This window comes from Enhydra lutris, unplaced genomic scaffold, assembly GCF_002288905.1.
Source record: "Enhydra lutris kenyoni isolate GAN:26980312 unplaced genomic scaffold, ASM228890v2 scaffoldscaffold18, whole genome shotgun sequence".
Taxonomy (NCBI): domain Eukaryota; kingdom Metazoa; phylum Chordata; class Mammalia; order Carnivora; family Mustelidae; genus Enhydra; species Enhydra lutris.
In genome coordinates this window covers 23680378-23707197 of record NW_019154102.1, presented here as the reverse complement: position 1 = coordinate 23707197, position 26820 = coordinate 23680378, and the positions used below count along the sequence as shown (strand labels likewise).

The 26820-nt window shown below is 40.1% G+C and overlaps 1 protein-coding gene across 1 annotated transcript; it reads left to right on the top strand.

The window, feature by feature from the left end:
- Nucleotides 1-1846: 1846 nt before the first annotated feature.
- On the top strand, nt 1847-19166 carry LOC111148110 (dual specificity phosphatase 11). Its single transcript, XM_022504522.1, has 9 exons — nt 1847-2078; nt 3530-3605; nt 7660-7791; nt 10814-10937; nt 14701-14761; nt 16964-17010; nt 17280-17355; nt 17580-17786; nt 18685-19166. Exons 1-9 carry the CDS (start codon nt 1978-1980, stop codon nt 18878-18880), a joined length of 1020 nt encoding a protein of 339 aa, XP_022360230.1. The 5' UTR covers nt 1847-1977; the 3' UTR covers nt 18881-19166.
- Nucleotides 19167-26820: the final 7654 nt, after the last annotated feature.

Below are 26820 nucleotides of genomic sequence, written 5' to 3'. Positions count from 1 at the left end.
AATTATATATACATTCATATGCATATAAATGTAAATGTATATATATATTAGTATAACATTGACATAACAATGATAATAATTCATATATAACATTGATTATAACTTATATAATAATATATTTTAGTATTTAATATCTTATAGTCATTATTTAATTCATGCAGCTAGATAGTGCAGCAACTGCCATGAACTCCATATACTAAAGAAGTAATCTTAAATATATTTTTTCACTTTTTTGTCATATTACCTCATTTATATCATTGGTATGTTTGTAGAATGTAGGGTGTTTTTTTTTTCAAGACTTTGTTTATTTATTTGTCAGAGAGCACAAGCAGGGGGAGCAGCGGGCGGAGGGAGAAGCCAGCTCCCTACCTAGGTCTGGATTTTCTTCTATCAACTATAACTGAGTTTGTTGTGTCTTTTAGCACATTGGAAGTGTAGAACTGATATACCTTTTGTAGTTTCTGATAGAGTTAAGTCACTTATCATATATTATCATATCCATAGATATATATACCATTCTTTTTTTTTGGCTACTCCACGCCTATTGAATATTTTTTTTCATAATTCAAAAAAATATTTTGATTGAGCACCAAAGTTGAATGTACCGAATTGTAAGTTTGCAAATGTGCTGTTCTATCTTAAATCTTTTCTTTTTCCAAATAGCAATTTGATAAGATTGACCTGTTTTACATTATGTGTAAGTGTTCAGAATTATAAATGCTTGTGGATATAAACTTGATTAGAATATGATTATCCCAGAATTGTTAAAGCTAGTGATCTTTTTACCCATTCATTTAGTCATTTATTCAATAACTCTGATCTTTCTGACCCTCAGTTTGTCCAGATCTCAAAAGGTTGTGAAGACTAACAGTGTATATAAAATACTCTCAGAAATTAGAAACTAAAAAATACAAATAACAAAAAAACCCAGCCTGCAATTTAGTACTTTATTCTGCCTTCAGACCTACTGTAAGACATGTTGTCCTTTGCTGTTCCACATATAGCAGAAATTAAGTTTTTCTAGCAGGTACAGATCCCTATGCTATGCCTGATACTGTGTGGAAATCTTAGACTTGAGCTTCTACTCTTATTTATTTTTTTGCTTTTTCTAAAATGTAAATGCCTACTGTCCACCTCTAATGTGAAACTCTAAGGTGCGTGATAACAATCCAATAATAGTTTCACTGTGAGTGAGAGTGCGGCTGATACAATATTTTTGGAGGGCAGTGAGGCAGTATCTTTGAAAATTTTGAGTCTACATATCCTTCACTCCAACAATTCCACTTCTAGGGATTCAGATATAGATGTATACATATTTCAGGGCATTCATATTGCAGCCCGTCTGTAATACAGAACGAAAACCTGAAAAAACCAAAAAGTCCATCAGTATTGGACTGGTTATACAGATTATGTTTCTTATAATCAATGAAATACTATGCATACCAGGCATTGAAAAGAATAGAGCGGATGTATGCATAAATTGGGAAAATCAGCATCCAAAATAGATTGTAGGATACATATACTACATTGCTTTTGTATAAAATAGGAGATACCTACATATGTTTATATATATACACACACACACACACAGAGTAAGTGTGAATGTGAGCAGTTGGAAAATATCTGGAAGAACTACACAAGGAACTGGAAGAGTGGGACTTAACTTTCACTCCATATCCTGCACTGTTTGAATTCTGAAGTGCACCAACGTGCTCATCAAACCTGTGCTACCGGCCCCCAGCTTAGGAGGGCACTATAGTTCCCCGACTCCTGTTTAGTAATCAAACTATAGTCGGCCGGCCTGCGTGGTTACGTCATCACGACTGTCGGTGGCGCGTGCGCAATAGCAAAGGGCCTGGGAACGACGTGGGTTGCTGCCTATTCGCTTCCGGTCCCGGATCTTGTTTTGGCACCGAAGGCGCCGGGCTGGCGGCGTTGTCGCTCTTGCCGTTGGGTGGGCGGCATCTTGGGGCCCAGATGAGCCAGTGGCATCGTGCCCGTGGCGGCTGGGGCCAGGGACGCGCGTTCTCTGGACGTAGCTCAGCCAAGAAGAAGCGCGGAAACCACGTCCCGGAAAGGTAATCTGCCTTGGCCCCGGGGCGTGGCCCTCCAGCTCCGAGCTCCTGGGCCTGGGCTCCATCTCTGTCCCTGCTCTCTGTCCCTGTCCCCGCCGAACGCTTGTGGTCGAACGCTTGTGGTCGCCCCACCTGGGAGGCACGATGCTCTAGCTGTTCCGCCCACGGTATCCGATCATCTGTGAGGTTCTGATTTTTCCCCATTCTGTTGAAAGCGAGGCTCTGGCCATTGCTTTTCCGGTAAAATGCGGAGGGATGGCTTAAGATGGGACTGCCAGTGTTGGGGACAACCCCTTAATTACCAAATTGGAGTCTCCCTCAGCTTCTCGATCTGTGTTATTTTGGCACAGCAAATATGACTAATAAGAACCTAGTTCGAGCGAAAAAACCCACCAGGACATCCGAACTTTTCCATCGAAAAAGTTGATTTATAATGTTTCTAGGAATCATAGAGGGGATACTGTTGCTTCCTAACACGTCTCATTTGAGATAGCTGCTTCTGTACAAATGATTAATTTTGAGGCTTTGCTTGTGTGTGCGTTGAACTCTTGTATTCCTTGAGCCCTTCCTTTCCTTCCATCTTCTACATCAGGTCCCTTTCATTTTATCTCCTTAATATCTTTAACCTGTCAGTTTCTGTCAGCATCCAAATACAGAATTTGACTGATCTGTTGCGGTTAGGTCCTAACTAGTGTACGTTTATCTACTCTTGTTTCCTTCCAATCCATTCTTCACACAAGAAGTCATTTTAATAGACTAGTTCAAATATTGCTCAAAAACATATATCAAAAACATTGTTTTAAGAATAAAAAGAAACTCTTTACCATGGTCTTTAAGACTCTACATAGTCTAGACTCTTCTTTTGCTTCTCCAGCCCCATCTTGTGCCACTTTTGTCCTCACTTTCTGTGCTTCAGCTATACTGAATTAACCTTATTTAACTAACTCATCCTACAGACATCAGCTCAAGTATCACTTTTCGCTGTGACTCCTAACATTACTAAGTGAGGTTCACAGCCCCTTTTCTATCAGGTTGTCTTTTAAAATATGAACTTGAAGTTTCCTATTGATTGATTTTGATGGCATCAGTTGTATAAGGACTAAAAATAAACAGTGAAGTGAACTGAATTTAAATTATTTCAGTCGACAGGTAGGTATTAATGACATCTTAGTATTCAGGATTGGTCTAGGTTTTATCAGGGATACAACAGTACTGGCCAACTCTGGCTTTAAATCTGCCTTACTTGTTGAGACTTTTGCACTGTTTTGTTGCCTTGTGTCTGAGAGAGTGGAAGTTGTTACTAGGTGGTGTTGAGTAAGTGGAACAGCAAAATTCAAAGCAAAGAGAAGAGGGGACCTACTGTGTGGGCTATGGTTTCCATTTACAGGGAGCCTTCATTCTATTCAGGGAGACAGGCTAACATAAAATTTGGCTAACAAAAAATGTATTAATAGGTGGAAAGACTACCTCCCAATTGGACAACGGATGCCTGGGACTCGTTTCATTGCTTTCAAAGTTCCTTTAAAAAAGGTGAGCAAAAGTAAATTCAGTATTCTTTCACAAATCCAAATTCATGGTGTAGAATATTCGTGCTCGAGCATGTCACACTGTGTCTCCGACCCGCCTTTTTTTAAAGATTTTATTTATTTATTATTTGAGAGAGAATGAGTGAGAGCATGAGAGAGGAGAAGGTCAGAGGGAGAAGCAGACTCCCCAAGGAGCTGGGAGCCCGATGTGGGACTCGATCCCGGAAGTCCGGGACCATGACCTGAGCCGAAGGCAGCCGCTCAACCAACTGAGCCACCCAGGCGCTCCCCCCGCCCTTTTTAAAAAGTTTTTATTTTGTATGGTAATCTCTGTATCCAGTGTGGGGCTTGAACTCACAACCCCAAGGTCAAGAGTCCCATGCTCAGGGCCACCTGGGTGCCTCAGCTGGTTGAGTGTCTGACTCTTAATCTAAGCTCAGGTCTTGATCTCAGGGACAGAAAAAATAAGTCTTATGCTCTATGTCAGGCACCCTTCCATTTTCCCTTTTTAATAGCAAATACTTTGTTAACTTTGTTACATCCCCTTTACTATTCTGAAATAAAATTCATAGATAAATACTACTTCCATACTTAATTTTAAAGAAAAAAAATCAATGTAATGCTGAAATCAATAACATACACAATAAATGAAGTAATTTATAAAAAAGTAATATGTATTAATTTCAGTATGTAAATATTTGGGCATGCCTATTTTAGAAATAAAAACATAGTCAATTACTTCCATCATGAATACAAAAACTGCAAATCCAGGTTGAACTAGGTGGGTTTTCTTGCCTTGCTGTCAGAAATTTCCATGATAGTGAACAGCTCTTAATAGATTTTCAAATAAAACCTAGTATACGATCTTTACTTGGCTGATAATGTGATTACTGTCTTGGAAAAGTCAATGTACTTTAAAACTAGGCCAAAAACCTCGTGTTTATTTGTGAAATGAAGTTAGGTTCTAAGGCTTGGATAATTGTGAAACAGTTTTTCACCTGTACGAGCATTGAATAGGATATTCCAAAGTCATTCTCCGGGTGGCCCCTGAAGGAGGGCGCACCCTGAGGCACCGTTGGCCATGCAGGCCAGCAGCAGTGTCTCTGGGGTTGTGGGGGTCTTCGAGGTGCAGCAGAGCCTGTGAGGTGAAGCTGAATGAAGGTCGTCCTGATGTTTTCTGAAAACGTGTCCGAGGATGGCTGCGATAAAATGACTAGGAGCACAACTGCGTGTAATGAGCATTTAGGTAGCTGCAGGGGAATGAATGTTCCAGTCCATAACTAAGGTGGTAAAAAATTCTTCATTGCCTCAAAGACATGCAGTTGGAATAAAAAATGAAGACTTGGTCAAAAAGACATGAAGTGAAGCAGATGATGAAAATTAATATTTTAGTTAACGTTGATCACTCACAAGTTATGTAGAAAAACACGTGTTGGAATATTTTTATTTTTTTATTATTATTAAAGTTATTTTATTTATTTGAGAGAGAGAGAGAGAGAACGTGTGCACAAGCAGGGGGAGGGGCAGAGGGAGAGGGAGAAGCAGGCTTCCCGCTGAGCAAGGAGCTAGCTAGACATGACATGGGGCTTGATCCTAGGACTCTGGGATCATGACCTGAGCAAAAGGCAGATGCTTAACCGACTGAGCCACTCAGGAGCCCCTATTTGAATACTCTTAATTGCAGGGCAATAAAGTCTCTTATCATACAAAAAAAAAAAGTAATTCAAGTGTGAGACACATTTGTAGGACTGTAAGGAATTTGTCAAGATTTCTAGCTTTCATAACCCCTGTTCACTAAATGCTAATAAGACCCCTTCACTCCCATCATCATAACCAATAAACACCCCAAAAACCCCAATGCTGTGGATTAATAAGTCAAGATTTCAGCAAGGAGATCCTGAAAATTGTGTTTTTGTTTGAACTAAGGAAGGAATAGGTGGGGATAACATTTGGCTAGTATAAAAAGAATGAGAAGAGACTTATGTCTCATTAAACTGCCCAGCATAGAATGGATTGGTATCTGGAAAAGCCTACTTTGAATATATTGGGAATTTATTTAGTTTGTGACTCATAGGTCAGAGTTCCTTTCTCACCTGTATGTTAGTTCTTCTGCATCTAGACTTCAAAACTAGTCTTTTCATAAAGGTAAACATATGGTTCTTATTCACATCCATCAACACCAAGCATGGTGCTGTTGAATAAGTTGAACAATGTTTAGCATGTAATAAATATTAGCAAATATTTGTGGAATGGACACCCCCTCCCATTTGCAGTTACTGTGAATTATCTCCTATATTTCTCCTTTCCTCTGTGCGATTGTCCTAATTCCCTAACTCCCTACTCCATGGCCTCTAAAAGTGGATTCCTGAGGTTCTACCAGAGTCCCTGCTTAGTCTCTTGCCTAAAAGTACATCAGCAAGATAGAAAATAGGAAGACTCTGTGGTTTCCCTTCCTCCACACAGCCACAAATCTTTCCTGTATGATACGGTTATTTAGGCCCTGTAAAGGGGATTACAGAGCTGCATAACCACTCCACTGCAGGTCTTACTCATGCTCTGAGTCAGGGAGTAAAATGTGACATTGATTTCTTGTGTGTTTCATGGAAGTCACCCAAAGAAAAGCAGTCCCAGTACTTGACACTCAGTTCTCATGCACATTGGAATATAAATTAGAGTATGTTAAGTATCACATAAATGCCATGGCAAGAAATATCAAGGATTTCAGAGGAGGGGGAGTTGATAACAGACGGGAAGCCTTCCTAAAGGGTTTGTGACTTAAATTAGTTATTTAAAGTTAGTTGTTCACACAGCTAGAGATGATATTTGATCCATCGGCCCTAAGTCTGTAAAAAGCTTACTGGACAGGGCGCCTGGGTGGCTTAGTCATTGGGTGTATGCCTTTGGCTCAGGTCATGATCCCAGGATCCTGGGATCGAGCCCCACATTGGGCTTCCTGCTCAGCAGGAAGCCTGCTTTTCCCTCTCCCACTCCCCCTGTTTGTGTTCCCTCTCTTGCTGTGTCTCTCTCTGCCAAATAAATAAATTAAATCTTAAAAAAAAACCAAAAAAGCTTACTGGAGAGATTGTATGCCTTACTGTAATTAATTTACTCTTCAAAACTTTCACAGTATTGTGTGGAAGACAACATCATCAATCTGTCAAATCTTCCTAATTAATTTATTATAAATTTAACATCATCTCAAATAGGACAATTCTAAAACTCATAGAGAAAAGTAAACCTAAATAGCCAGGAAAATTCTGAGAAAGAGGAATAATGGTGGAAGGGATCATGTAGCCCTGCCAGGTATTAAGCCTATATTAAAAGTGTTGCTAGGGCACAGGGAATTTTCAGGGCAGTGAAACTATTCTGTGTGATACTATAAGGCTAAATATAGGTCATACATTGGTCAGAACCCATAGAATGTATGTTACATACTGATTTGAAAATGACATGTCAGTGTTGGTCCATTCTAACAAATGGACCACAATGGTATGGAATGTTGATGGGGGGAAGCTGTGTGGGGGTAAAGGAGAAAGGGTAAGGTAAGAGGGAACTCTGCTTTCTGCTCAGTTTTGCTTTGAACCTGGAACTGCTGTAAAAGCTAGTCTGTTAATAAAAAAAAAAAAAGTGTGTTGTGGCATTTGAATAACCAAACAGACCAATGAGCAGAGTATGTAAATAAGCCAAATACATAAAAGAATATTTAGCAATAAAAGCCACCTTTCGTATATGTAAGTACTCAAGAAGTACTTAAAAGTACCTATTTACAGGTGTTCTGTGTGGAGCTGGACATACAATGGTGGGCAGAATTGATGTGGTCCCTGCCTTCTGAGAGTTAAAGTCTGGTTGGGAGATCAACATAAAACAAACACAGAAATACAAAGAAGTGAGCTTATTTTCTTCCCTCTCATCTCTAGAAGAAAGGATTGTAACGTAGCTTGTAAATTCCAGCAGAGTGGAAACTTTGCTTTAAATCTGTTGTGTTGGCATCACAAGGCTTGAATAAATGGAAAAGGATTTTAAGCACACGTTTGCTCTTTCTTATTTCATTCTAACAGAGTTTTGAAAAGCACCTTGCTCCAGAAGAACGTTTTTCACCCTTGGATCTTTTTAACAAAATCCAGAAACAGAATGAAGAACTTGGATTAATTATTGATTTAACTTATACTCACCGCTATTATAAACCAGAGGTAAATGGAACCCTTCATTGAAAAGAACCTACTTTCTGCTACTATAATAATGCATAGTAATTCAGGAATTGCCATCTTATGCTAAGGTGAATGCTGGCTTTCTTCCATGGGTAATAGTTCAAAAAGGGAACTTAGTGGCTTCCTTAAGTACATATTTCCAATTGGTGTCTCAAAATGAGATTAAAGACAGGAACTAAAAACTGTAATATTGGATAGTAGACTCTGTATGTGCTGAAGAAATTCTATAAGCTTCTGTGTTCCATATTTTGAAAATGAAATAAACTTTCAGTAACTATAGTAGCAAGAAATGAACATCCATTATGTCTTTAGCACTTATTTTAAGCAGTTGCCTGAGCATGTGAGCATTGTGGTAAAAGACAACTGTTCTCTAAATTTCATGCTTTTCTTTTCCTAGTATCTCTTGATAAAAGAGCCCATATAATCTCTTGGCCTGTGTGGCATCCTGGTGGGAGGGAATTATCCTTGTGACCAATTTCATGGCCTTGGAAATAGTAACCCCTAATGTTTATTAATATTTGTAAAACAGTTTGCTATTTAAAAAGTACTTTTACATGCTTTAACTTAGTTAATCCTCGCAACAGTCCTTTGCTGATGAAGCATTAGCAGTACTGACCTCTCCTGCCGAGTGCTTACTCTGCACTGAGCTCAGAGGATAGATGATTGCAGTTGCTCATTCTATAGATGATAGAACTTGAGTCTCAAAAAAGGAAGAATTGACACTTGAATTCAGTTATTCCTCTTGGTTTTTTTTTTTTATTGTGGTCAGATACACATAAATAATCATCTTAAGCGTTCATAAGCATACAATTTGGTAGCATTAGATACATTGACAATGTTGTGTAACCATTATCACTGTCTTTAACCAGAACTTTTTCATCATCCTAAACCAAAACTATACCCATTAAATAATCCCACTTCCTCTCCCTGCAGCAGTAACCTCTATGCTAGTTTCTGTCTCTGTGAATTTGACTATTCTAAGTACTTCATATAAGTGGAATCATACAATATTTGTCCAGTGTCCGACTTACTTCACTAAACATAATGTTTTCAAGGTTCATCCATGTAACAAAATGTCACTCCTTTTTATGGCTGAGTAATACTCCATTATGAGTACATTCGCTGTTTTGTTTATCCGTTCACCTTTGATGGACACTTGAGTTATTTCCACTTTTTGGCTATTGTGAATAATGCTGCTGTGAATACTGGTGTACCAGTACTGGGTCAGAGCCTTGCTTTCAGCTCCTCTAGATGTATAGGTAGGAATGGAGTTACTGGATCATGATAGTTTTATGTTTAGAAACTTTCGAGAAACCATCAGACTGTTTTCCGTTGTCGTTTGTTTTTAAACACTTATCGCAAGTTTTAAAAATATACAGAAACAGACATAATACTTTGGGTAATCGTTGTACACCCACGAACTCATCCAGCTTTAATCTTTATTAATTGATGGCTATCGTGTTTCATCTGTACACCTACTGGTTTCACCCCCATCCCATATTATTTTGAAGCAGATCCCATAGATCATATAATTTAACCTGTATATTTTTGGTATTTATATTTAAAATGTAGGACTTTTATTTTTTACTATCATTATTTAGCATTCAGTATCCAGTCAGTGCTCAAATTTTCAGTTGTCTTCTAAGTGTCATAAAAAATGTTTTTTAAGAGCTTGAATTAAATCCAAATAAGGTCCACACTTGGTTTATTAGGTCTCTCACATCTCATTTAGTCTGTAGGTTCTCCCTCCATGTCTCTCTCACTTTTTTTTTCCCCCTGGTGAATTATATTTTTTGGAGAAACCAGGTATTTTGTTCATTCTGATTTGATGATTCCCTCCCCGTGTGTTGTTAACATATTCTTTAGTCCTTTTATTTCCTATAAATTGGTAGTTGGACCTAGAGGCTTGATCAGATTCAGGCTTGTTTGGGTTTTTGTTTGTTTGTTTTTTGTGTTGTTTTTGTTTTTGTTTTTCGCAAGACAGTTTCAGGAGTGATGATGTGTTCTTCTGTGGAGACATAGAAGTGATTATCTCTTTCTGTGATACTAGTAGTCATTGATGATTGATACCTACATCCATTAATTCATTTGGGACTTCAAAAAATAATGAATTCTATTCCTTTTTCATTTATGAGCTGGGTATATTTTTATCAAGAGAAGCTTCCTCCTCCTCCTCATCTATTTGGTTGCCCAGTTGTAGAAGCATGTTTCTTTCCTTTTATTTAACAGGCGTCAAAATGATGAGTTGATGTACTAATACCCTCTGGTGGTACCCAGTAAATTTTATTTATTTACTTTTTGTATCATTATGGACTTCATTGCAGCTATTATTCTCATTGAGGCACAAATTGAGGCCCTGTCTTTGCCCAGTTGCTTCTCAGGGTGGCTCTTGAGTCCTTTGGACATGACATTAGTTGTTTCTAGGCTTCTTCTGGGCTCAGGGCTAGGAAATGTGTTTGTGTGTTTTTAATATAAAACAAATCATAGGTTCATACTAGTACTTTCCATTTTAATTCAGAACTACAGGATTTTCATTTAACCTCATCTTTTATTGGGGTCTAATTTCTCCCACCCCAAGAATACCAGTTCTCGACAGTGCCTGCAATTTGCTTTCTCTACAATACAAAATCCCAGTTTTTCTGACACTGTTCTCCTGTTCTGCTTAAATCACAGCTGCCTAATAACCCTCAAGATATAAAATATTTAGTAGAACTACTTACTCATCATTTTATCTGCATTTATTCATATGGACTCAGCTTTCTGGTTTGTATGCCTATTGCCTGTCCCTCTGTAGGGTGTTTTTATTCCCCATTCTGTAGTTTCAGTGAAAATCAGATGGTACTTCCTGGTTGGAACAGCTTGGGAAAAATGGCTCTTTTATCAGAATTACTGACAAACTATGTTTATTAATAATCTCTTGGTTTATATTCTGGCTTCTCTGGTTACTTTTTACTTCTTTCCTTACAAATGAAATAATATGCATTTTCATGGTTTTGCCTTATAGGACTTTCCAGAAACTATTCCTTACTTAAAAATTTATACAATTGGGCATCAGGTGCCTGATGACGACACTATTTTTAAATTCAAATGTGCTGTTAATGAGTTTTTAAAAGAAAATAGAGATAACGGTGAGTTTGTTGCTGTTTTTTCTTTTACCTGAACTTTGGTATGCATTTTGAATGGGGCTGGGACTTTTAGTGTGTTTAATAGTTTTAACATTAGGCTTGTGTTTGCTAATGTTAAGGTAGAATTGTCAGATGGTGGAGATAGATTGAAGTGTTCTTCCTTTTATGGTCATAGATTAACAATTTAGTTTGACAAATGGCTTTAATGAGAAATGTGAACTAGTTTCCTCATCTCCTTTTAAAATATTTGGGAAATATATACTAAAATAAAAACATTCTTTTATCTCATGTATTGGTTCAGAGGTGAGAGGTGTGAGGGGAAAGGTTAAGGAAGTCAGGGTATTGGGTCAAAGGGTATGGGGAGCATGGCTTGTGTGACCCCCTGCTGAAAACAAGGAAAAAAGATGTCAAGGTCTTAGTGTATATAAAAGAGACAACAAAAGGGAAAGGTTTGGAGTGAGACGGAGCTCTGGAAGCAGAGCAAGATAAGGTGCGCCCGGGGCATGGCCTCTCCATTGTGCACATCTCAGATATTCCTGCTGGTTTTCCACTTTGGGTAGATGCCCAAGGACACTTCCACCTCTCATTCAGACAAGGAAGGACCTAAAAAGCTGGCGTTTCTTGTTCCTGCTTCAAAATCTGTCTTACTCCGTGGGCAATAGATCTTAGCAAGCTATTAGCTTCTGAATTTTAAGGATCCACCTACCTATTTCTGTACCTGGCTATCAGAAAGAATGTGGTATTTGCCATATTTTAAGACTGAGGAATCTTTAGTCTTTGGAAAGCCACCAATCTGTAGGACCAAGTGCTCATTTTGTTCTCTAAATTTAGCTTGAGGAGCCTATATTTTGTTAAGTAAATATGACAGAGAGTAAATATTCCATATATATATACACAGACACATAAAACAGGGAGTAGGAGAGAAAAAATAGAGATGGAGGTGGGAAAATAGGGGATGGGAGGCGAGAGAGAAAGAGATGGGAATTTTAAGATAATTTTTCAAACTGTAAACTGGTTGCCTCATGCAAGCACTGGCTTTTCAATATCTTAAGCCCTGCTCCCAGATCTTCCCTCTACTTTAAAACTTGGGAGGCTTGGCCTTGCCTCTGACAACCACGGCATCTATGAAAGAGGTAGACTTTCTGATTTTTATTAACTCGTCTCGAAAACATTGCCTCGTAGGACGTTAGGGTGCGGCTGCCGGGCTGCTCGTGGCTCCCCGGCTCCTGTGTGTGTGGCTGCTGTACAGTATCCCTTCGGTTCCGTGAGTCCGTGTGAACAGGGCCGTCAGTCTTGTTTGTTCACGTGCTGTCCCATGTTGGTCTCCTGCCTGTGTTGTGCTGACTTCACTGAGCTCTCAGCCCTGGCAGTCTGGAGAGCTTGCTTTTGATCCATTTTGGCTCCTTCTGCTCTAAGTCCCTCCCACAGACACCAGGCTCCCTGATGAAGAGGAGGACGCTCCACTCTTCACTCCCTGGAGCCAGTAGAGGCTCAGAAAATACCTTGATTCAGTAAATGCTGAGAGCCTTTTAGATTTGTTGGCAGGGCCCAGGGATACAGAGGTTCATTAGAAACTGACAGTATCTGGGAAGACGAACGTGTGGTAACTATAAGAGAGTGGGTTAATTATAATAAAAGAATTAAGTGCAACAGGAATATGGAGGAGAGGCTGAGGGAGGCCTGACCGAGGAGATAGCATTTGAGCTAGGCTGTGGGGAAGAGGATTTTGCCAGAATGAGAAAAGGAGTATTCAGGTTTGGGGAACAAGTGCAAAAGGCACAGGCCTTGACCTTGTGCCCAGGAGCGGCAGCCTCTGTAATGACCAGAGGATAGCGTGAAAGGGCATAGAATTCACCTGTTGAATTTCAACAAACATTTATAGGACACCTTTTAAGTTAAAGGCACTGTTCTAGGAAGCAGAACGGAAGAAAGTTCTTGCTCTTCTATACTCTGCATTCTAGTGGGGGACAGGGATAAATAAGGAACTATAGGAAATGTTAGATGGTGATGACGTGCTTTGGAGAATAACCAGCAGGATTCAGAAGTGAGGGCCTGTGTTTGGTGATCAGGGAAGGCCTCTCTATTAAGATGTCATTTGAGTAGAGCCTTAAAAGAAATGAGGAACCATTGGATATCTGGGAAGTTTGGGGGGACAGAGTGTTGCCAAGCAGAGGGAATAGTAGGTGCAAAGCCCCTGAGGCAGGACTATGCTCGGCGCAGCTGCAGACCAGTGCAGCTGCGGTGGGGAACGTGTGTGAGGTCAGGGCCATAGAAAATGGGGTCTGTTCTAGGAAGGGGGGCAGGAGGAGGTGGATCATAGAGGTCCCTGGAAGTCCTGGTTTGAATCATTGTGGACATACAGTTCAGATGGAGAGACTGATAAACCGTTTTTAAAGAGTTCTAAATACTTTGCTGAAAGTTTGGGCTTTTTTCTATGCCAAATGGAGATTTTTTTTTTTTTTTTAAGATTTTATTTATTTATTTATTTGTCAGGGAGAAGGAGAGAGAGAGCACACAAGCAGGCAGAGAGAGAAGCAGGCTCCCTGCTGAGCAAGGAGCCCGATGCGGGACTCGATCCCAGGACCCTGGGATCATGACCTGAGCCGAAGGCAGTGGCTTAATCCACTGAGCCACCCAGGCGTCCCCCAAATGGAGATTTTTCAGTAAGGGAGCAATCCTACGAGTTTGTATTTTAGGAAGATCCACATCTTCTATATGAAGAATTACTTGAAATAGACAAGATTTAGAGGTAGGGAAACAGTAACCCAGGCAGGTGACGAGTGCTTTCCTACCAGACACCACCTAGTCACAGGCATACATTTTGCAGAGATCAACTACACTTAATCGTTTATTTAATTTCTCACACACTTTAAATTTATTTTATTTTTTAAGATTTTATTCGAGACAGAGAGATAGAGAGAACATGTGTAGGGGGAGAGGCAGAGGGAGGGGGAGAAGCAGACTCCGTGCTGAGCCGGGATTCCGAGGTGGAGCTCAGTCCCAGGGCCCAGAGATCATGACATGAGCCAAAAGCAGACACTTAACCATCTGAGCTACGCAGGCACCTCTCACGTAATTTTTTTAAACGATGGACTAAGAGATACTATGGCACAGCTGGAAAAATCTTAGACTTGATTCTAATCTTTGCTCTGTCTGCCTGCTTTGCAGCTTGGGCTTCCATCACCAAGTCTGACTTTTTCATCAGGAGATATGAGCAGCGCTGCTCTCCTGGGCGCTTCACGGGCACGCAGACTGTGGGGCGTGAGGAGCAGCAAATGAGAGCAGGGATGGAAGCACTTTGGGAATTCAAGAATCCCGCAGAAACTGTTCTTTTTCATATTCAGTATCCAAAGAAAAGGCATTTGATTTGTTTTACTCAAAAAAAAGTTTGATTCTTCTAGCCTGTTTTTCGGGGGGTTTTTTGCATTCATTTTCTATAATTAAATCAGTTACTAATGGACATTCTATAGTAAGAAGCTGGGTTCATCTCCATGCCATTCTGGCTGTTCGTACCTGACTAGGCCTTCCCCAGTTTACACGATTGCTTCTAATAGGGGCTATGCAGAATTTCTCAGGGGCAGTGAATTTCGACTTTATGTGAAATAATTCTTTAGAGTATATTCCTAAAATAACACACTCCTTATCAGTTATTCCTTTTCAGGGTTGTGGTAGTGGCAACTAATAAATGGTACTCTAAAGAAAATAGTAGAATTTGTTTTAAGTGTATCTACTTCACTTATTTAACTCTGTATTCCTTATTTTGTAGACAAACTTATTGGTGTTCATTGTACCCACGGTTTAAACAGGACTGGCTATCTCATCTGCCGGTGAGTTGCCAACCCCAGGAGACAGACCACGTTTAAGTTGTTTTGTTTGCAATAATAGCGTAAGCTAGTTGCAAAAAATGCAGTCAGTATTGAAATGTATGTAAGTTTAGAAAGCAGTCTTGCTCCCCACCCAGAGATTACGAGCAGTAATAATTTACTACGTATTTTTCAGACTTAAATATGCAGACAGATATAAGTATATACATGTAATTTAATGGTGTTAATATTTAGACATCCCGTTTTATAATTTAATATATTGTGGACATCTTCCTATGAAAATATTTGGAAACCTCATTCTTTTTTAGAAGCTGCAATGTTTCATTGTTTTCTGATGAACATAAAAGTCAGTAGTTTTTAATATTTTAAAACATTGAATCAATGAACATTCCTGTATGAACAAATTTGAATATATATGCTATTTTCTCAGATAATTTCACTCAGAATGGAATTTCTGAATCAAAGTATTGATACGTTTGTTCGTTCAGAAAAGACTGAGCGTCTGCTCTGTGTAAGCACTGTGCTGGGTGCTAGCAGAAAGACCTCAGAGACTTGACTTGCCTTTTGTGAACTCTTAATAGTCAAGAGAGTATGAATAGACATTCAGGAATCACACATATGCATGTGGGATTACAGATCTGATAAATGCCAAAGAGAGGGACATGGTACGTGAGAGCATATTAATGGGGGGATTTGACCTTAGCATGGAGAATACAGAATGTTTCTTTGGGGTTGTTTGGGCTGATACCTGAAGGATGATGAGGTTAGATACTGTTAGACACTGGGGAGAGAATTCTAGGCATAAGGAACAGCAAAGACTGATAATAGGAAAGCATATGCTGTGTTGGAACGAGCCAGGGAGGCTGGGCCATGGGAAATACGATGTTAAAATGGAGCAGAAAAGTTAAAAAAAAGGGGGGGGGGCATTGGGTGTGGGAGTGCCTGGCTGGCTCAGTCGGTAGAGCATTTGACTCTTGATCTCAGGGTCAGGAGTTTGAGCCCTGGTATAGATTACTTTTTTTTTCCTTTTTTTTTTTTTTTTTTTTTTTTGAGATTACTTAAAAAAAAAAAAAAGTTTAAAATGGAGGTGGAGGGGCACCTGGCTGACTCAGAAGGGCATATGACTCTTGATCTTGGTGTCTTGAGTTCAAGTGCCAAAGATTACTTTAAAGTTTACAATGGAGCTGGAAGTACGGGGAGGAACTAGATCATGCGAGTCTGTGTTTGGACTTAAGAGTAATTGAAAACCATTGAACGTTTTTTGTTAAGGGTGAGTATGTAGAACATAATCACAGTTGCATTATCAAGCCATCCTTTTGATGCTAAATGGAGAATATACTGTAGGGAGGAAGAGTGGAAGCAAGGAGAAATGTTAGGCTTTGTAGAAATCAAGGCATGATGGTGGCTTGGACCAGGGTGTGGTGGTCATTTGGGAGGAAAGATGTGGACATATTCTAGAGCTATTCATTGTTAGGACTTGGTAGTGTGTTGAAGGTGAGGGTGAGGGAGAAATGGCTGGCAGTGGCGGTGACTCCTAAGCTTCTGGCCCATAGTGTTGGTTAGATAGTATTTAGATTTGAGTTAGTATTTTTCCCAATTTGTCTTTTTCTGTTGTTGGTTCCTGATAAATACTCTGTCATATTAATTAAGTGTCCTGTTTCTAGTATACAAAACACTTTGATAAAAATGACTGTTGTGGGGCGCCTGGGTGGCTCAGTAGGTTAAGCATCTGCCTTCAGTTCAGGTCATGATCCCAGGGCCCTGGGATTGAGCCCCGTGTTGGACTCCCTGCTCAACAGGGACCCTGCTTCTACCTCTCCCTCTGCCACTACCCCCTGCTCTGCTCTCTAACTCTCTGTCTCTTAAATAAAATCTTAAAAAACAAACCCAAAAATAACTGTTGTATTTTTATCAGATACCTTTTTAACATCTGCCAGTTTGGTCCTTTATTTTCTTCTCTTTCATTTAGTAATTAAATTGTTGTATTAATGTAAATAATTATATTAATAGATTTGCTAGAGTTGGGTCATCCTTGGAATAAAGTCTTTTTGTGGTCATGATATATCATTCTTTAATTATGGGATTAGATGTGCTAATATTTTCTTAGGATTTTTATATATGTAAGTGAAATTGGACCTTTTTTGAAAACACTTGATTTTTTTCTATTCATATATATAAATGACTTGAATTATGTTGTTTTGTTAGATACTTGATTGATGTACAAGGCATGAGGCCAGATGATGCAATTGAATGTAAGTATAAGGGTTGTCACTATTTTTTCTTTTTATAAAAGTTGAAGGTGGAAATGTAGATGAATTTCTCAGATTTTGGAAAAAAGAATTTGTAATTCATTTGCTCTGACACAATACATTCTTTTGCCAAAAGTTTATAAAGGGATATATCTGGAAATAGTGAGATATAACTGCCTGAGTGATTAGTCAGTGGCTTTCAGCTTTGACCTGCTTTCTCTGGGAAAGATTTGCTTTTTGTAGTGATTTTTAACAGTTCAGCCACTCTTCAGTATTCAATAGGTGCCGCGGACATTGTTTGGAAAGACAAAACTATATTGAAGACCTTCAGAAAGGTCCCATCAGAAGGTAAGTTGCATTTTATATGTGAGATCTATGGTTAGGGAGATCTGTTTTTACATCATTGAAGTTGTATGTGTTCATTCTTCTTGTACCTTATTTACTTGCTCAGGGAACTTTAAATGAACAGGGAGGGGAGGATGGGATTGTTATTTTCATGGGCCAAAATATCGTCACTAAATTGCTACGGAATTTGGAAACCAGTAATACTGTGTGGAAACATTCTCTTTGAGGAATTGGGATTCCAGTGTATCCAGATCAAGTGGTTTTGAAGATGTAACACACATGATGGAACCAGTCCACACTACTATTAACCAGTCCACACCACTGTATAAGCCTGTTAACCAAGGACATTGGTATAACCTACATCAGACCCAGGGTTACCCAGTACCTTCTCGGCATTTCCACAGCCAAACCCAGGATTTGCAGCAGTCAGTAAGGTATCTCTTCTGTCCTCTTTTCTAGAATTGAAATAGAAATTTATATTGTAAATTAGTGCAAACACATGAAAATGGTGAAAACCGATGTTTCTAGCTGACCAGAGGTATCATTTGCTCCATATTTTGCATTCAGGGCTGGAAAATAAAGGATAGGATGGGAGGGAATATGTGAATTTTCAGAGGCAGTTGGGAAAATGACTTGGAAAATTTCACTGATTCTAAACTTAGTTTAAGCCAAAAGTTTGATGTGATTACCAAGAAGGATCTTGCATTCTTAGGCTCTATTAATAGTGGTAAAGTTTGCAGAATAAGGAAGGTTGTTATTTAAAGAGTAAATACAAATTATAAGGAAAAATAGTAAAATTCCAGTATGATATATTACATTTACTGATCTTGCTTTTGAAACAATTAAGTTTCAATCTTAATTTCCCAAATTTGTTGCATGTGTAGTTAATAATTAGAATTTCTATACTTTATAGCTAATTTATATATGTATTTATACAATGAAAGCAGCTTTCTTTTTTTAAAAAAAAATACCTTAATACTGTCTACATCAACTCTGCAGGACTTGGGGAGAAAGTATTTGATTAGAAAAGTGTGGGCATTTATCTCTGTAGGGAAGTGTTGGGATAGCTCTTGGGAACCTACTGTGTGCCAAGGTGTATGGTAGGTAATTTAAATACATTGTCTTAATTTACCTTGAAAACCACCCATGAAGATGGAAGGTATTACCTCCATTTTATAAAGAACTAAGAAATCCAAAGATGAAGCAGTTTATCTGCTAAGGTTGTACAAGGAGAAGACAGTAGAACCTGAGTGTTTGTGTATTATTTTATAAAACTTATTAAGATATTTTATTAAAACTAATAATAATACATTACTTTTTGTTTTCTTTAAGAAAATTTTCACAGAACCAGAACATTTACCAGAGAGGCCATATCCCTCCTCCTGGTCCCCCTGGAGAGGACTATTCACAAAGGAGGTACTCTTGGAATGTAAAGCCAAACGCCAGTCAAGCAGCCCAGAATACAGTGTGGTATCCAGGCAATTACTACAGACTCTCCTATCCAACCTATTGTGGATGGACCGAATGACACAAACCTGTCCTAGAAATCTCTCTGCAGATAGAGCAGGACTGAAGACAGTTAAAGTGACTTTTTATAAGATCAGGTCAAATGTGAGGTTTATAATCTATTTTATTGCTCCCTCATGTGTTCAAGCTTAAAGAAAAATTACATTGATACCTCTTTGTTGATAAATTTGCAGTATTTGCAACAGTAAAGGAAATAATCTGTCATTCAGTCTTACATTTTTTTTTAAAGGAAGATGGTATTTTAGGACTGAGAAAGTAATAAAGAATTTCCCTTGTAAATTATTTTTAAAAAATTCTGTCTTCCTTATCGATGTGTTTCTTTCTGACTAGACTTGTGATAGGAGGGTATGTGCAGAACTTTCTGGTGTTTTTGTCATGTTCTATTATTGGCCCAATCATTAAGGCTATCTTTTTTTTTCCCCTAACTGTTCAAGATTTCTATTAAAACCTACCTAAGAGGGGCGCCTGGGTGGCTCAGTGGGTTGAGCCGCTGCCTTCAGCTCAGGTCATGATCCCAGGTCCTGGGTTCGAGCCCCACATCGGGCTTTCTGCTCAGCAGGGAGCCTGCTTCCTCCTCTCTCTCTGCCTGCCTCTCTGCCTACTTGTGATTTCTCTCTGTCAAATAAATAAATAAAATCTTTAAAAAAAAAAAAAAAAAAACCTACCTAAGAGACAATCTCTTTAAAATCTACTTGAAGTTAGTTATGGTATTTTTTTTTTAAGACTTTATTTGTTTGAGAGAGGTAGAGAGCACAAGTAGGCAGAGCAGCAGGCAGAGGGAGAGGGAGAAGCAGGCCCGATGCGAGGCCCGATCCCAGGATCCTGAGATCATGACCTGAGCCAAAGGCAGACGCTTAACTGACTGAGCCACCCAGCTGCCCCTAGTAATTGTATTTTTGTGGTTAGACATTTCTTTCTTTGGTAGTCTGTTGTGGGATTTGACCAACTTCTTTCACTGAATTGTCAGATATACCATCTAACACAAGAACAGATAAACTTTTCAGTAATAGACTCTCACCTGGGCAAGAGAAACTGATAAACCAGAATGCTGGTTAATTTACCTGACAGGGTAATTGTTACCAACTGGGTAGAACTATTCAGAAAACTTGAAAACTTTTATAGACTACAGAAGTTCTTTAATGAACAAAATAGGATACAACACTTGAAGCCTGGGATGTCTGGAAGACTTGTGGACAAGGATGGCTCCTTGTTTTATTACTTGTCTGTTGAACATAACCCACTGGGATCTTTTTGCTCTTGCCTTACAGTAGAGTGGTACCTTGATCTTGACTTTTTCTGTTCTCTTTCCTGCTGGTATACCTCTGGAACATACAGATGGGTCACTTGGCAGGTGTTAAATATTTTTAGTTGCAGAGGGAGCCAGAGACCCGTTTGCTCAATAAAGTGTCTCACCAACATGACATCCTAAGCCTCAGTAGATGTTCAATGAGTACTTGGGCAGCTTGGCTTAATTTTTTTTTTAAAGCCTCTGACTTTGAAGATTTGTATCCTAGAATGTCTCATACTGCATGCGACAGGCATTTTCTTTATCCTCTTTTCCATCTGAGCAACATGTGGAACCTGACCGCGTGGAAGTGCTCTAGTTCGGCCAGTTCCCTGGCCTGTGTCTCATTAGCTCCGTCACGCTGCTGCCCATCATCTGAGATGCTCAGGAAGTGGTCCTCGGCTTGCCACATGTAACAGATTTGGAAGTTCTTCTTGCTGAAAGGCTGCTCTTGTGGCTACACCTTGAAGGCTCACATGGACTGAAACTGGAGCCAGACAGATGGTGAGGCGTACGGGAAAGAACAAGCGGGGCAGGCGTGGGAATCCAGCTACTCTGATGGTTTTCGTTAACAAGCAGTTTCCAAGGAGGCCGTTGCCAGCAGAAGTGCTCTCCTTAGAAGTACTGCTGCCTTCAGAAAATGTGACCCTGTCGTCCGCTCTGTCCCCTTCCCATTTCAGTCAACATGGTTTGTTAAAAAACTAAACTCCTTAAAAACAAACAAACAACAACAAAAAAAGAGGCTGCTTTCGCTTTCTCATGTCTCATTTATTCTTCACCATACTAGAGTTCTGGTTTCTACTTGCACCATACCCCTTAAAAGTCTTCTGGCTAAAGGCACCAGCCACTTCCATTTTTTTAAAGGTCTTCAGTAGCCTTTTAAGCTTTTTTTTTTTTTTTCTTAAGATTTTATTTATTTATTTGAAAGACAGAGATCACAAGTAGGCAGAGACAGGCAGAGGGAGAGGAAGGGAAGCAGGCTCCCTGCTGAGCAGAGAGCCCGATGCGGGGCTCGATCCCAGGACTCTGGGATCATGACCGGAGCCGAAGGCAGAGGCTTTAACCCACTGAGCCACCCAGGTGCCCCTAAGCTTTTTTAAAGTTTTCATTTTTATTTAAAAAACATGTAGTAGTTTAAAATTCAAATAGTTCTACTGAGATTACAGTGGAAAAGAACAGTCCCTCCCCCTGCCCCACCGGTATCACAGCCCAAAGGCAAACACTAAATGTTTGTTGGAGAGGGAGAGGGGGAGGGGCAGAGCGAGCAAGGGAATGAATCCTCAGCAGGCTCCGAGCTGAGTTCTGAGCCCAATGCAAGGCTCCATTGAACTCGGAGTAGATGCTTAACTGAGCCACCTAGGCGCCCCGAACACTAAATATTTTTGCATTATCTTCTAGTATTTGCCTCCGTCTTTTAATACTAGGTTTATTTTGCCACTTACTGCTTCTCCTGCCATGGAGAATACGAATTTAGCTCATGCACATCATTTACCCACATGCACACTTCTGTTCTTACCCTCAGTAGCATTCTCTCCCAACTTCTGGTTCAGTCAGTATTCTAAGCTCCTGTTCCTAGTTCCTCCTGAGCCATAGTATGCTGAGCTCCTTTCTTACACTGCTTTTGTCCTCATTTTGCCTTGTTTGCTTCTTTCCCTGCATCTATCACCAGTTCATCCCCAAGATCCCCACACCACTGTAACATTTCTCTTCATATGGGTAGGACAGACCCAGATCCTTTTTTGTCTGAAATATCCCCGGAACCCTCCTGGCCTTTTCCTGGTTGGGCGCTGAGTTAGGATGCTAGGGCTGCCTTAACAAAGCACAAGCTTGGGCCGTCTAAACAACAGAAATTTACATTCTCACAACAGAAATTTACGTTCTCACAGTTCTGGGGGCTACACGTACGAACTGAAGGTGTCGGCAGGGCTGGTCTCTTCTGTGTTTAGAGATGGCCATCTTCTCCCTTTGTCCTTACATGGTCTTCCAGCTGAGACTGTTCAGATTCCCTCTTACTAGGACACCAGTCATACTGGATTGATGCCACCCTTATGACCTTGTTTAAATGTATTACCTCTGGGGCACCTGGGTGGCTCAGTGGGTTGAGGCCTCTGCCTTCGCCTCGGGTCATGATCCCAGGATCCTGGGATCGAGCCCCACATCGGGCTCTCTGCTCAGTGGGGAGCCTGCTTCCCTCTCTCTCTCTGTGCCTGCCTCTCTGCCTACTTGTGATCTCTATCTGTCAAATAAATAAATAAAAATCTAAAAAAAACACAAAAAAACAGAACTTTAAAAAAAATTAAAAAAAAATAAATGTATTACCTCTTTAAAGACCCTGTTTTCAAATGTAATCATACTCTTGAGATTCTGGAGGTTAGGGTGACTTCAACATGAGAATTTATCAGGGGTGGAGTGGCACAATTCAGCCCATGATAGGGACCTTGATTGTTCTCTATCCCTGGGGCACAGCTATTGCCCTGGGATTTCTCTCCACTATCACCCTGGTCATTTCTTATACCCCTCTTCTGTTTCCTGGATCCCATAGCCACTGCGTTATGGTGTACTTCCTTGTTTGGTAGAGTATATCCTTCCTTAGCTTCCTAGGGAGGGTTAATGGGATGTAAATTTTTTGAGACTTGCATGTGTGAAATGGGTATAGTTTAATCTCTCACTCCACTGATAATTTGCTAGGCTGTAGACTTGTAGGTAGGCCCTTTTGAATCCACTTATTCATACATTTTGTTGTTGCTCCTGAAACCCTGTGCTATTGTGATTCTCAAGCTTTTGTGACCTGTGATTTTTCTCTCCGAAGGCTTTAGGATCTTCTTTATCTCAAATATCCTGGAATTTCATGATATGTTTAAAAGTCTGTTTTTTTTATTCGTAATGCCGTATACTTAGTGAGCCCTTTCAGCCTGGCAAGTTGTGACTATCAGTCCTGGGAAATTTTCTGTTTTTATCCCTTCTATTTCAGGAACCTCTATTAGTTGAATGTTGGATTTTTTTTTTTTTGAAATGTACTTTAAGTTAATTATGTATTTTTTCTCTTATTTTCAGTTTTTAACCTTTTTGCCCTTTTTTTTTTTTAAATCAGGAGAATTTCCTCAGCTTTATTTTCTAGCTTCCATATATTATTTTCTGAATGACTTTTTTTGGATACTTTTTTTTAAGGAATCAGCATTTATTCTGCCTTTATTTTTTTATTTTTTAAAAGATTTTATTAGTTATTTGACAGAGAGAGAGATCACAAGGAGGCAGAGAGGCAGGCGGGGGGTGGGGGGAGCAGGCTCCCCACTGAGCAGAGAGCCCGATGTGCTGAGACCATGACCTGAGCTGAAGGCAGAGGCTTACCCCACTGAGCCACCCAGGCACCCACTTTTTTGTTTTTTAATGAATGTATTCTTTTTTCTCTCCAAAGTTACCAATTATGTTTAGGTTTCTTCTGTTCCCTTCATCAACTGTTTCCCTTCTTTTTTTTTAAATTGTTTGTTGATGCCTGTCTCTCCTGTTAGAGGTATTCTTGGGATATCTAGTAACCTTTGCCCATCTTTTCGTACTTAAGATTGAGGCATTCAAAGCTGATGGAAGCCCTGCTTGTCCCATGGTGGATTTGTAATAATGTTGTCAGTTTGCTTTTTGTTTACTTCCGCCTTGCTGCACGCACTTAGGTTTTATTTTCTCCATTCTGACAGTTGCTGTCTTTGATCATTTTATTGCTCTCTCATCTACCATTTGGTATCTCTCCCCATTGTCTTTTGAGTTTTTAAACCATAAAAATTCCTTTTTTGACATTTTGGGTAGAACTAGAGATCCCAACATTTGGTCAGTCCAGCCAGTCTGATGAGCATCCGCTGCCAACAAAATTGAGTTTGGGATTTATCCTCGGTCTAACAAGCGTGATTTTTATACATTGTGTCCCAGAAGTGTAGGCCTTTGAGTATTCTCAGTCACGACTTGGTCTTGTAACGTCAGTCACAAACACTCCTGCTGTGGCGGGAAGCCCCATATAGGAACCTGTGTGAACCACCTTTCTAATGTAATTCTAACAACTGCCCCAGAATTATGTTGTACACATTTATGTCACATGTCTTTATCTTCCAGGTTGTTCCCTTGGCTATAATGGCACTGTGGTCTCTGAGAGCAAATCATTCCCATTCTTCTTCTTTTTTTTTTTTTAGATTTTTTTTTTTAATTTGACAGAGATCACAAGTAGGCAGAGAGGCAGGCAGAGAGAGAGGGGGAAGCAGGCTCCCTGCGGAGCAGAGAAGCCGGACGAGGGGCTCGATCCCAGGACCCTGGGATCATGACCTGAGCGGAAGGCAGAGGCTTAAACATTGAGCCACCCAGGTGCCCCCATTCCCATTCTTGAAGCCTATCTCAGTAAAGCCTTCTTTCCCAACTCTACCCCCTATTGATTCATACCTTTTCCTACAAGGTACCTTGTGTGACTATTTAGTATTTATTTCATTTATATCACAGCTTCCAAGCACAGTCTCAGATTCCCTCAAACACCCCACTTCCTTCCCAAAGGCGCCATCTGTCACCCGGCCCACAGTCCCCTTTTCCGCCTTGCCACTCCCTGAGCCGACTAAAGCCCAGGTTAATTAAGGCCCTTACAGCCTCCACACCAAGCTCTCGCTCTTCTGTCATTTCTCCACGTTAGAGCTGGAAGAGATGCTCTCCTGCCAGCACAGGATCGGGCTTTCTGAACTGCCAATGAAGGGATGATCAGAAATGTTGAGGAGGAAGCTCCCACTGTGGGGAGCCTTGATTAATGAAACACAGAGGACAGGAGGGCGCCTGGCAGGCAAATTCTCCCCCTCCTTCCTCCCTTCTGTGGAGGACTGTGGGGAAAGGTTTTTCCTTTCAAGCCTTCCAGAGAAAGCTTAGCCCTCTGAGCAGACACTTGCCAAACGACCCTGCCAATGAGGAAATCCATTACCTCACATTGCTTTGCAGCTTTCCTTGCTTCACTGCCCTTTTTTTCCCTCACCCTCACTAGTCTGCACATTTCCCAAATAAAACATCAGCACTTTAACCCTTGTATGAGGCTCTGCTTTCCAGAGGACCTAGGTAAGGTACTCAAGCATTTGTTAATAAATTTGGCAGTCATAGGTTTTTTTGTTTTTGTTTTAAGATTTTATTTATTTATTTGTCAGAGAGTGAGCACAGGCAGAGGCAGAGGGAGAAGCAGGCTCCCCGCCGAGCAAGGAGCCTGATGTGGGACTCGATCCCAGGAAGCTGGGATCATGACCTGAGCCGAAGGCAGCCGCTTAACCAACTGAGCCACCCAGGCGTCCCAATCATAGGTTTTTAATTGTTCAACCATGTATACAAAAGTGGGAAATAACAGAGCTCTTCCTGATCTGACATGGAGATCCTACAAATGTTTATACCTTTAGGAATACAGAAATGTCAATTATATTCAAGGTAACAATTTACCAAGAAGTATAGGCTATAGACTTTTGGGTAGGAATTTATTCTCAGGGTTATTTTCATATGACTTGGGAATAGTTTTTGGAGTCTCGGTGTCTTCCATGACCCATTTGTTCAGATAACACTTCCAAGGTTAGACTCACTTTAGCAGACGGTAACAGTTATGCATATTTATGCAGGTTTATATATTGTAGAGAACAAGGCTGATGTTCTTGTGAAAGTTCTCATTTAACACTTTTCCAAATCAGATCTTTTGAACTCATGGTGCATAGTGACCTCTTCCTCTGCAACCTTAGTAAAGGAATTATCTTTGCCTCTGAGATGACTTTTTTAATTTTTTAAAAGATTTTATTTATTTGACAGAAAGAATGTGTACACATGAGCCGGCAGAGGGAAACGAAGAAGAACGTTCCCTGCTGAGCAGGGAGCCCAACAAGGGGCTTGATCCCAGGACCCTGGGATCATGACCCGAGCTGAAAGACACTTAACCAAAATGAGCCACCCAGGTGCCCGAGATGACTTTTTTTTTTTTTTTTTGAAGATTTTATTTATTTATTTGACAGAGATCAGAAGTAGGCAGAGAGGCAGGCAGAGAGAGAGAGGAGGAAGCAGGCTTCCCGCTGAGCAGAGAGCCCGATGCGGGGCTCGATCCCAGGACCCTGGGATCACGACCTGAGCCAAAGGCAGACACTTTAACCCACCGAGCCACCCAGGCACCCCAACCAAGATGACTTTTTAAGAACAGTAAAATTCATCCTTTTTTAGTGTATAGTTCAGTGAGTTTTAACAAATGCACTGTTTTATAATGACTACCACAACTGAGAACCTTGCCATCACCCCCAAAACTTTCCTCATGTTATTTTGTAAGTAACTGTTCCCACCAACCCCATACCCTGGCAACCACTGATCGGTTTTTGGTCTGTATTTTTGCCTTTTTCAGAATGTCATGAGTTTAATCACATAGTATATAGCCTTATGGGTGTGATTTCTTTTATTTAGCATAATGCTTTTGAGATCCATCTATGTCACCGAAGGGGATCAACATTCGATTCCCTTTTTGTTGCTGAGTTAGCATTCTGTTGTGTGGATAGACCACCGTTTGTTTATCCATCTACCAGGTGACACTTCCAGTTTTTGACTTTTAAACAAAGTTGTTATAATCATTTGTATACAGGTTTTTGTGTGAACAGAGGTGTTTATTTCCCTTGGAGTGAGATTGCTGC

Coding starts and splice junctions, on each gene's coding strand:
- LOC111148110 (XM_022504522.1), top strand. CDS start 1,978: ATGAGCCAGTGGCATCGTGCCCGTGGCGGCTGGGGCCAGGGACGCGCG. Junction 17,011..17,279: donor GCCAGATGATGCAATTGAAT/GTAAGTATAAGG, acceptor GCCACTCTTCAG/TATTCAATAGGTGCCGCGGA. Junction 17,356..17,579: donor CAGAAAGGTCCCATCAGAAG/GTAAGTTGCATT, acceptor ATTCTCTTTGAG/GAATTGGGATTCCAGTGTAT.